This window comes from Apium graveolens, chromosome 2 (assembly GCF_009905375.1).
Source record: "Apium graveolens cultivar Ventura chromosome 2, ASM990537v1, whole genome shotgun sequence".
In the NCBI taxonomy this organism is placed as follows: Eukaryota; Viridiplantae; Streptophyta; class Magnoliopsida; order Apiales; family Apiaceae; genus Apium; species Apium graveolens.
This window is the reverse complement of record NC_133648.1, coordinates 320,430,619-320,442,858: the sequence shown is the minus strand read 5'-3', so window position 1 is coordinate 320,442,858 and position 12,240 is coordinate 320,430,619. Positions and strand designations below refer to the sequence as shown.

General features: G+C 32.4%; 1 protein-coding gene across 1 annotated transcript; it reads right to left on the bottom strand.

Annotated features, from left to right (window-relative positions):
* Positions 1-3,106: 3,106 nt before the first annotated feature.
* On the bottom strand, positions 3,107-8,624 carry LOC141709049 (uncharacterized). Its single transcript, XM_074512941.1, has 8 exons — positions 7,954-8,624; positions 7,577-7,700; positions 6,643-6,778; positions 5,399-5,435; positions 5,062-5,281; positions 4,816-4,925; positions 3,993-4,091; positions 3,107-3,759 (listed from the first exon to the last, which is right to left on the bottom strand). Exons 1-6 carry the CDS (start codon positions 8,176-8,178, stop codon positions 4,828-4,830), a joined length of 840 nt encoding a protein of 279 aa, XP_074369042.1. The 5' UTR covers positions 8,179-8,624; the 3' UTR covers positions 3,107-3,759; positions 3,993-4,091; positions 4,816-4,827.
* Positions 8,625-12,240: the final 3,616 nt, after the last annotated feature.

The window sequence follows — 12,240 nt, the reverse complement described above, 5'->3', positions numbered from 1 at the left end:
GACTTTGAGCTCACAAATAATTTATGTTTATCCGATTAAATTATTGGATTAGATACAGGTCTGTTTCATTTGTCTTTTCTGCCCTTTGTTTTAATATTTTTGTTATATTTTATTTATTTATTAATCTGAATCCTTGCATAAAAATCGGAAATCAGGAAACATTGGTCGAGTTAACGATTTGGAATTAATTGAGAACCGATTATTTATTTATTAATTTAATATAATATTGTGATTATATTAGTTATTTATTAACAAATATATACTCCCTCTGTCCCTCCCATTTGTTGACACTTTCCTTTTTCGGACGTCCTTTTCAATTGTTTACATTTCAAAATTTTCCAAAAATAGTAAATTTTTTATAATCTTTAAATTAACTACATCCATTACTTTTCTCCACTATACCCACTTTATACATATAATATTAATCGGTCTCACTACTTTACTCATTTTTTCAACTTTTCTCCACTACTTTATCATTTTTCTTAAATTCCGCGGCACACCCAAATTTGGGAGGGACGGAGGGAGTATTTTTATTATATCATAATTTATATAACTATTCATATTTAAATTAATATAGTATATTAATTTTAGTAAATAATTATATGTACTCCAATAAAGGAAAATTCGTAAGAATTAATCGGATTTCAAAAATCGAACCGGTCGGGTGTATGGGATTAATCGGTTGAATCGAAAATTTTGAAAACACTGTTCAGAATCATTTCTTAAACAATCGATTTTATTAATTAATATTCCCATCAATTCTTACAAAATACTCTCCCGAAAAAATTTGATTAATAATTACATATTTTCCGTAAATTTCTACTTCCTCAGTACCATTGAATTATTTACATTACTTTTTGACACGTTTTTCAATACTCGTTTAAAGTATAATTCCGTAATATTTTTTTAAGTTTTTTATGAATAAAAATTTTATGTTTAATTTTCTATTAAAAGAAATTAAAAAATATCATGAGACTATACTTTATAGAAATCTCGAAATACGTGCAAATAGTAAACGCAAACATCCCAGTACTACCGCGGGAGTATATTTTAAGAAATTATGTTTATTTTGTTATTTTAACATATCAATTTATACTCCAATTAATTAATTTAATTAACCTCTGATTACCTCGTCTCTTTTTTAATCAACCATCAAAACCTCTGCTGAATAATGGTCAAAATTAAAACGGATGAACCAATTACATCATAAAAAATTTAGAGCAGTGTTTACGTAATGACATGATAATTGATGTGAGATGCTTCTATTGGACTTGTTGATGTATATACAAGGTTCATTCTAATTAAAACCCTTCACGTATAATTATGTACAAAATTTTATACACAATTCTCTACGTCAATTATTTTCCAAAATTTATAACCACCTATTCTATGTGGCACTAATCATGCTTATATGATTTGTATGCCTATATAAGTTTCCACCAAAATGTATTATATTTCTCTCCTTTTTTATCAAAATTAACAACATGATATTAATAGTTTAAATTATCTTAAAGGATCTGTGATCCGCTTAATTATAACTTCTTCTAGCATGAGAAAATTTGAAATTTGAAATTTGAAATTTGTGGAGGGTTAAATTTAACAGGAGATGCAAATTCTTGAAAGCAACCTCACACTATATTAAACTAATATCTTCAAGGATTGATCAACAAATCTTTTGAAGAACACGTATGAGGACCAAAATGATCGAATAATAAGAGGTACTTTCTCCGTTCCGTTAAACTTTTCCTATTTTGACTTGTAACACTATTTATGTTAAGCGATTGAATATTAATTTACATCTAATCAATAAGATGAAATATAATCATTAGTGATCTTGTTGAATTCGTATTTACGAGTATTTTAATATAATGAAGTTTTTATATTTAATACTAATACGAAATTAAAGATATTAACAATTGAAAATGTGCATTCACAAACGTGTTGAACACAAATAGAAAATGTTTTTAGGGACGGAAGGACTACTGAATTTCAACGTGTGGTAATGATTGAGAGAAAAAAAGCATGATAAATGTGTCCATGAAAAAAATGTTATTTTATTTTTATTGTGAAGGGCATCACGTTTATAGGTAAAACTGTTATACTCCCTCCGTCCATCCCAATTATTATCGTTTTAAAAGAGTGTTGGGTATGCATTTTAAGATGAATAAAAAATATAATTTTATAACTTTTTTTAAAAATTTTCTTTTTCTCAGTAAAAGTTTAAACATTTTATTTTTATTCACAAAAAGAAAATTTTTTAAAAAAATTCAGAACTATATTTTATATTCATCTTAAAATGTGTGTCAGACACTTTTTCAGAAACGATAAATATTGGCCGGCAACGAGGGAATACATATTTGCAGTGAGAAATACATTATGCAATGAAGTGCTTAATGTTTATGGTGAGAAATGCTCCAAAATTACGAAGAAGTGCTACAGCTTTTTTGATTGATGATGGAAAGTATATTGTCGTTTTAATTTTTAAATACATTTTACAATTTTGAATAAAGATGGAGTGTTGGAATATTAATTCAAAATTATAACGAACGAAGCATTTATATTTTTATGTTTTTATGTATGTTCAATTAGAAAAGATTTGTAAACTCCTAGATTATTTATGTGGCACTAATCATGTCTTCATGGCTAAGGCCCTTTTTGGTATTGAACATTTACAGTAATTTTTTACTGAAAAACTGTCAAAAAAGTGTTTGATAAATTCTAAAAGCTGCTGTTCTAAAAAAACGCTTTTGGTATAAAAGCTGCTGTTAGCAAAAATAGGTCCCTCATACCTTTTCCAAGAAGTATATATCAGTTTCACAATGAAACATTCTCAAAAACATTATTTTTATATATTATATCTCAAAATATACATAAATTAAAAAAAATTATCAAACGGTCATTTAATTTTCCTGACAACACTTTTTCCACCAACACTTTTGCTCACAGCAAAACAATTTTCAACCGTACATTTTATATTAATCTAACTATTGTATCAAAAATAACAACCTCGAACCGGTGGAGGAGTAATTTACCGTACAAGGAACCGTAAGATTAAGTCCAATACAATACTATTTTTGGTGTCATTTTTATAATTTAAAATCAAATATCAAAAATTTCTACCGCCGATTTCTTTATATATGACCACCACAACAAAAAGTTTGCATATAACTACAAGGAATCAATGTACATAGAATGCAACAAAGAAAATCCAGTAGCCACAGTCATATACATGTTGGCAATTGACAATTATCCACACACACTTGTACCCCCAACTATAAACCACATTAAAACCGAACCGAACCGAACCAAATCGAAGATTCAACACACAGAATGGACTGAAAATCCTATAGCCCTGTTTAGGCTCTGAATCCAAACATCCAACGTTTAACTGCAGAATGAGTTCCTAATGACTTCTGTTTTCGACCAATTAATCCACCCTGGATCATGGACAGTAATTTTGAATGACATCTAATGACACGATCAGTAACAATCTACACCCAAATGCTAGGTGAAGATCATACGAGAATCATATTTTGATTCTAGCTTATTCTCGGTACTCATTTAAACAAAGGTGCCAGAAACCTATTCTAGCATCCCCTGACCATTGATCTGTGAAGCTCTACCAGTCATCCATACCACTGGTAGAATGCGAGGCTCCAGATATGCAATTTGAAGGAAGAGCGGTTTGCCACTTCCATGTTCCTTCCCTGACCATCAGGAGCAAGACGTGATTTCTATGGTGACCATGAAACATTTGACCTGCATAATATTAGCCAGTTCTTTAGTTAAAAAATAAAAAAAAAAACGCCTTAACATGATAAGCATGAACGTTTAATTCAAATGAACTCCGAGCCTTATATGGATCAAGATGCAGATCAAGCTGCCTACTGTGTGATTATATTTTATTTTTGTTTCCTGCTGGAGCATATTGTGTAGGGGTCTGAATGTTGACATTATATTAACCTAAAACAGGCCTGATCCAGAACAACTACCTCTAGAATAGAAAATGAATAGTTTGCAAGGCAAGATTTTAAGTCCGCTACTTAAGTAGCAGTACTGTTGCTCTTAGTCCTGCTGCAGTCCAAGGGAACCTGAAAAATGTCATCAAATAAGTTATATGTTATTTATTTTTGTATGCTAAAAGTCTAGGTTTCTAACTTTGGCGACTGCAAATATTAACATAAAATTGTACTTATTTCTTAATGAAAGGACAAGAGTTCGACACTTAATTACTTAGCAACGGTGTATGTTAAGTAGACAAAAAAAATTATTGCATGTAATGAAATAGGTACTAATGAATGTGTTTCTACAATCATCCAATCACGATACACACACATATGTGTGTGTGTGGGATCTGGGTAAGAACGGTGAGAACAATTGTTCTGCACTTTTTTAGGATACACACACATCGGTGTGTGGGTGTGTGATCTGGGTAAGAATCGAGAGAACAGTTGTTCTGCCCTTTTTTTAGGATACACACATGTGTGTGTGGGTGTGTGATCTGGGTAAGAATCGTGTGAACAGTTGTTATGCACTTTTTAAAAAGTGCAGAAAAATTGTTCCACACATTTTTCGCAGAACAATTGTTCCACACATTTTTCGCATCTTAAATGTTATGTTGTTCTGGTGCAGAACAATATTACTCTCACGCTAAAACATGTACTCAGTAGAGCGTAAATTGACACGCACATTCACACAGGGGCGTAGCCAATATATAGTCGGCGGGGGCGGCTGACCCTACTGAACTTATAACTTTTCTAAAATATATGTATAAAAAAATTCCCTAAAAAATATAGTGTAACCGAGACTTATTACCTTAGAATCCCTTCAACCAGCATTTTGGTCAGAACTGCCACTTTGTACGAATTGAGGAGAATGAACGGGAATTATTAACTGTGGTCGTGCTGGAACAGGCGAAACCACACCTGAAATTGCCAAAACAATAGCAATTTTTTTAAAAAAAATATCATTGAAATTATGTTTTCGCTCAATCAGACAACATTGTGGAATTCGCAATTTCAAAAGATAAATTAAGTTTAGGAAAAAAACTGCTCGCAGGACCTTGAAATGTTTGAATCGATGGTGTTGTGATTGAATTAACAGCTGGTCCACCTAACTGCACAATTTGATTACCAGGCAATGCATAACCCTGCAATGCTGTGTAACCATGGCCACCGGTAACATTTTGACCAATATGGTACGGATACATAGCTGCATTAACTGTTCCAGGTACCCCATACATTTGAAGGTACTGCTGACCAGCATAAGGATTGTAAACACCCTACCAGACAACAATATATATGCATTTTACAGACGTTAAGCATAATATGAACACAAAATTTTAAGCTGTGGAAAAAATTGAACAAATTTTGAGGCTGTAACCTGGAGTTTTACTGACCTGTGGATAGACATACTCTGAACCATATGTCGTATAACTGCAAATATTAGCATTTATAAGATCACTCACATTTTCAAAATAACCTTTCCGTAGAATAATATCATAATCAAGTAGATGCCAACTTTTGTAACACTACTACAAAAATATACAAGCTTAACTATACCGTTCCATGAGAGCAATTATTTTGATGGGTGCAACCCAAAACAGTATCCTAAAGATCTTCACTGGGTTAGATCACAGTGGCAACAAAATCCACCTCAGATAAAAATGAAATAACGCAATAACACAAAAAGAAAACCACAACTAAGGAGAACGGTTTTAACATAGTTTGGTCTAACTGTACTATATTTCGAAATTGAATTGTAGCGTTTTACAATCATAAAAGGAAGAACTTGTACTAAACTTCTTGAATGTTCTGGGCCTAAATTACAACTCTTCATATTCCACTGACCCCTTGAATAACCCACCCTGCAAGGAGTGGCTCCCCTTTGACCACACTCTGATCAGCCAACGAGAGCCTCTGAGCAGGGCTACACCCTCAGACTCCACACAATCAATATGGGAGTAAGGAACTGGTGTTGGCTATATGTTTTACAATCATTTATCAGTAGTCTCACTAAAAGTCCACTAATTTTTAGTCTTCATCCCGTGCATGTTCCTCGACCAGTTTGATCCTATGTAACAAGAATATAGGTGGTCTAGTAAATAGAATGCAATTGAAATCTATTACATGAACAGGTAGTCGATCATTATATGTTAATCTTTTAATATATCCTCTACAACTTCCAACCACATTATGTATATTCCACTGTTACAAGCACACTGATTGAGTTTTAGTGGTATGAATAAGATTGTGAAATTCCCCATGGAGACCTTTCATATCGGTTTCGGAGACCGATACAAGCTACTATCATTTTATTGCCAAAGCAAAATATATCAAGGGGTGGAGCTAAGCATACACTCCTGACTTCTCCATTAAAATTGTGATGATTCGTCCACAATCATGAACAAAAATGTTATTAACCAACTACAAACAATGCGGAGAGCAACAGCCAGTAGGGCCACAAGCATAAACCTCAAATATTGCAGGTTGTTCTCAAATCACAACTCCCTTTTAGCAGAAACATGTGTGCATATGCTCTTTACTGAACAATATTTTGAAAGACAAAAGCTAACAATAAAACAGACAGTATATTTAAAAGATCTAAGTGATAGTGATGGGGATAAAGAAGTATACTGCTCACCCATATTGTGGATATGTGAACCCTTGCTGAAGGCCATAGGAATATGGTTGTTGGTAGCCAAAATTTCCAACATACGGTCCACGAGAAGCTGGCGCACCTCCAGAGTAAGGTGATGGTGATCTATAGCGTCCTACGACTGGAAAAAGCATTACCCAAAACTTAAACGGTTTGCATATAACATCCTAATATATTTTAACACAATTATTGCTTCATTTTACTAATTAAACACTCTGCTAACTTATACAAACACAGACTCCACAGGAAAATACACATTTACATATTTTGAGTTTCACTCCAGAGTCTAGACCATTATAAATTATTTTTATATTCCCTAAAGCACTCTAATTGAGACCAAACAAGTACTCCTACCATGCTCAATCTTAAACATATAAAAAACCATGTGTAATATGCATAACTCTATTAGAAGCATTCATATCTTTATGTCTTGTGAAAATAACATCTGGAAAAAGATAGGCTTTTCTTCGGTATTCACATTCCCACTCTAGTCACATCTAAGTTTGTTACTTTGTTCGGAACCAGTTACTAAAAGGACAGTTTGAGTGCTACACTCAGATTAGACTTGGTATGTGGCCTGAGTTGCGCCAGTTTTTCGTTAATTCTAGACCCAGTCCGAGAGTAGCTTATAATCATCTAATGACATAGAGTTCACTAATTTGAGGATATCATTGACACAATGTGGAAGTAATGTAGTAAAACTGATACAAGAAACTTATGCAACAGATTACATGATCATAAAGGACAATCAGCCGCATAGATTGTGCGATCCTTGATCAAAGATAGAAAATCAAACTCCTTTGTATTGTATTCATTAACAAAAACACCCAAGTAATTTGAAAATAAAGGATAGGGGAGTACAAATACATAATTTTGTATACATGTAAACTGTACAGTTAATCAGTTGTATGCTTTGTACCAACTGGAAGAGCAGGCCGAGGTCGTCCCAGTGAAGCCAAATTACAGTTTGCCCGTCTACTATCAATAACTGGACTTGGATCAACGCATGCTCTCTTAGCAGATTCAGGGTCCCGGAAAGTCACCTAAACCCTCAAATCAGTCAACTATTAGCTTCTATGATAAGCAAAAATATCACCATACTTTAAACCATCACACAAAAACTAAATCTCATAACATACTACAATTACCAACAATTCAAACACTTTCAAAATGCCCTAAAAATATATGATCAGCACTATCCAACACCATGTACATAAGTTATATGCTCACTACTAAAGTCTAATTTCAAGATCATGCCAAAAAAACAAAACAAAAAACCCGAAAAAGAGGACTTACAAAACCATAACCCTTAGATCTCCCAGTATTCTTATCATTGATCACAACAGCCTCAAGAATTTCCCCAAATTGCTCGAAATAATTGCGCATAGTCTCACTCTTGGTTTCCCAAGCAAGGCCTCCCACAAAGACCTTAGTAAGAGTAGTATCCCCAAAAGGAGAATTCAAGTAGTGAAACCCTGAACTAGAACTAGATCCTGAACCAGGTCCTGCCTGATAAGCCATATTAAACACAACTATATGTGTCTGAATCACTCAAAACAGATAAAACAACAAGATTTAACAAGAACTACACAAGTAATCACATAAAAAATTAAACAAGGCCAACTAAAAGTAATCAACAGGATCAAGAAAATAAAGGAAACAAACAACTGTACAAATAATAATTATGGGTATGTAAAAAGAACAGAAGAAAGTTGAGTTATTAAGAGGATATAAGCAGAAAAGATGTACAGAAAATCACATGATCATGAACATGGACAGGGTAGTGGTAGTTTAAAATTTGTTTTGAAATATGATGATTAAAAATCAAGATTTATGATAATGAGAGAGAGAGAGGGAGGTGAGAGAGAGAGAGAGAGATTTTAAAGAGAGATTAAAAAAGATTGCATTGATAGGAGAGAGAGAGAGAGAGAGAGAGAGAGAGAGAGAGAGAGAGAGAGAGAGAGAGAGAGAGAGAGAGGTCGGAGAGGGAGAGAGGGGAGGCAATAATACAAAGTAAATTAAACTTGCTACAACAAAGCCAACAGTTAATTTAGGCTACAAACAACAGTCTACACCAAGTACACAACACAAACAGAACAGTCAGGAAAAGCTGGAAAGTTCGAAAATGGAATCTTCTTGTTACGGAGATCACAATTACGCATTTACCTCCCTCTTCCCTCCTTCATTTTCTCGCGCCGTTTTACTTGTCTGGTGTAATACTCTCTGTCTTATTTATATATACTCCCTACGTCCCCTAAATTCTTTGCAAGAGACGGGTTCGATACGTATTTTAATATTTTTGTTAAATGTAATTATATATAATTTTTTTAATTTTTTTCTTCTGAATAAAAATATAATATTCAAATTTTTATAAAAAAAATAAAACTAAATTACAGAAATATACTTTATAGCATGCGTGTCAAACATGCGAAAAAAACTGTAAATAAATGAGGGGGAGGGAGTACTACTTTTTTCCCGATATCCCGATTAATTCTGTACATTTCAAAACTTATTAGGAGTATTAAATTTTTTTTAATATAAAAATAAAATACATCTACTCTTTTCTTTTACATCACTCAATGTATTCATTTGATGTTGATTGATCTCAATTGTTTATACAATTTCTTTATCTTTTTCGCTCAATTACATTTTTTTCTCTCATCTCACCATCTTGTCAACAAAAATTCTTATATGTTCAATATAAATAATTGGGACGGAGAAAATATATAAACTACAAGGATCACCGTCCTTGTTGTAACATACATTTTGCGCTTATTGTTGAGTAATCAGCTCATCTAAAATCTTAAGGTGTTAGAGGAAGGCCCCAATAGAATCATATATTTAACACGTTCCCTCACTCGAAGGCCCATTTATGGGTCGAAGAGTGAAACACCGGCGCCCATCTTTGGGGCATTATTTGCCTTCAGTGTACACATTAAATTATGAGAATGTTGGGGGTGGCTGGGAATCGAACATTAGTTCTCCCGCCAGTCTAAGCTCTCATACCATAATGAGTGAATGTAGATGATAAGAAATGAACTCACAGCAAATGAAATTTAGATCTGAAGTTTGTTAGAAGAACATGTATCAGAAATGTATATCTGGACCATATATGGTTTTACAGTGACTTAACATACTCGATATTAATAACTAAAAACATCCTTAACAAAATACGGAAAGACTGTATTGCCCCTGTATGCCTCTGCATTACACACTACTTATAAATACAAGTATTATTTTTGTATAATTCAACGAATATTTGGCGCTTATGTTTTATGTATATCTTATTATAAAAGCAGCTAACTTTGTTACAAATGTAGAACAATAAAATAAGTGGGAGTAAATTCTAAACTTTTTTCAAATACGGAATGAGAGAGACGTATTTGCATTATTTACACTTTTAACCAATGTTGCTATTAATAAAAAGTTATGACAAAAAATAAATTTGAAAGATATGAAAAAATATAATTCGAACAAATTTTAAACGATTAGAGCCAAAATAGATGGTAGGGAAGACTTTGAAACATAATGTTTAATGATGGTGACCGAATGTATAAATATTGAGTGTATGGATAAAGTTAGTGAATTGGATGTTGTCAGCATAACCAAACCTCACCTTACTGGACATCCAACAATTTCGAAGAGAGCACGATTTACACGACCCGAAATGATACGAAAATTTAATATATATATATTTATAAATATATTTTATTTATTTATTTATTTTTAATAAATGACATGAAAATACTAAACACAAAAATGTACTGCCTGAAATTTAGTGTCAATTTTATGTTTAATCTTTGAGTACACGATATGACACGAAATATATGACATAAATATTAATTTTTATAATGAATATATTTATAAATCGGATCCGATTTTATGTGATATGTTAATTGACACACAATAAAAAAATTATCTATTAAATTTTAATTAGTCTTTCAATGATAGTGCAATCATACAAATTTATGCTTAAAGAGGCCGTGACATCCCATATCGATAAGAATAAGATGATTTGGGACCTTTATGGATACAAGTCGATAATTAATGTGTGTTTTTTCGGACAGGCATGTGGTGGGTTGTTGGGTTGTTGCCTGTTGGGTCTGGTATGCATTTAGTTGTGAGTTTGAGTGTTATAAATGGTATCAAAGCTCTACCCGGCCAAAAGTGCAGAGTCACTGTTCCGTTTGTGTGTTTGTGAAATCGACAAGGACGTTATCCTATAAAAGGGGGTGTTTGTTACATCCCATATCAATAAGAATAAGAGGGTGTATGACCTTTATAGATACAACTCAACAACTAATGTGTACCAAATCACTAGTTTTTTCGGACACAGCTGTAATGGGTTGTTGGGTCTTGTACTTATTCAGTTGTGGGATTGGATGTTATAGACCTGGACAAACTCTTTACAAATTTTAAACTTCGTTTATTTTGCATTTTTTTCATGATTTATTGTATATGTTACTTTAAATTTGTTGTCTATGTGTTTATCGTCAGATTATGAATTTGATTCTTTCTCAGCATAAATAAGTGACCCGGATAGACTCGTTTATTTCCTCTCAGATTCAGAATTTGACGCTCATCCAGAAATTAATTTGACTTTGACATATAAGTCTAATTATGAATTTGAGGATGATCTTAGCCTACTATAATAACTTTTATATGAATACAAGAGAACATTTAAATTCACTATAATTTTTTTATATTTACAAAAATATTTTGTATGGAATTTGAATTTTTCCACTGACAAAAAAATATCTTGGTGAATAAACAGTATACCCATTTTTGAAGACAGTAGTGGGTAGGAGTTAGAAACACTAAACTAAGAAATGGGACCCAAAAATGGCTGTTTTGGGGAAGGCACTCACAAATAATAATAGACATCACCATCTGTCCTCAAAATTCTTGTGGCTTTTTTTAGACAATTTATTTAAATTAATTTTCATCCTGGAAAATTAAAGCAATTCAACACCAAATTGTTCTAGTGGTGCTCCTCCACTCCTTTATATCTATTATGTTGCTGCACATCTTTTCCTTGTTATATTATGCTTCCTAAAAGTATGTTTGATCTCGACAATGTTACAGATTTCGGAAATCGAAATTATTCGGTTGAGTTATCGATTTGCGTATCGGATGAATTTTAAAAAATCGGATGATTTATCGGTGTTTATCGGAAATCAGTTAAATCGGACAAATTTTTTTAACTAATTTTCAAACAATTTATTGATAATTTTTGAAAAATTGGTTGATTTCTATAACAGAAAATCTTGACCGATAATTTTATTTTTCAATTAAGACACCGATTTAGGAGTATGTATTGATTTGACTGAAATACGTAGTCAACTAAGCCATGTGAAACGATCAAAAGTGAATATATATATATATATATAACAACTTTTGAGGAAACAATTATGCTGTAAAGCAACTTCTTAGAAAATCATAGCAAAGTCTGAATTGAAGAGAGAAATGATTTTTAGGAAAATACCTTTAACCTAATTAAACATTTTAACTACCTTTAAATTGATTAGACATTTTAACAAAGAGAGATATTTTCGTTGTACATGTAAACGATGAGATCCTATG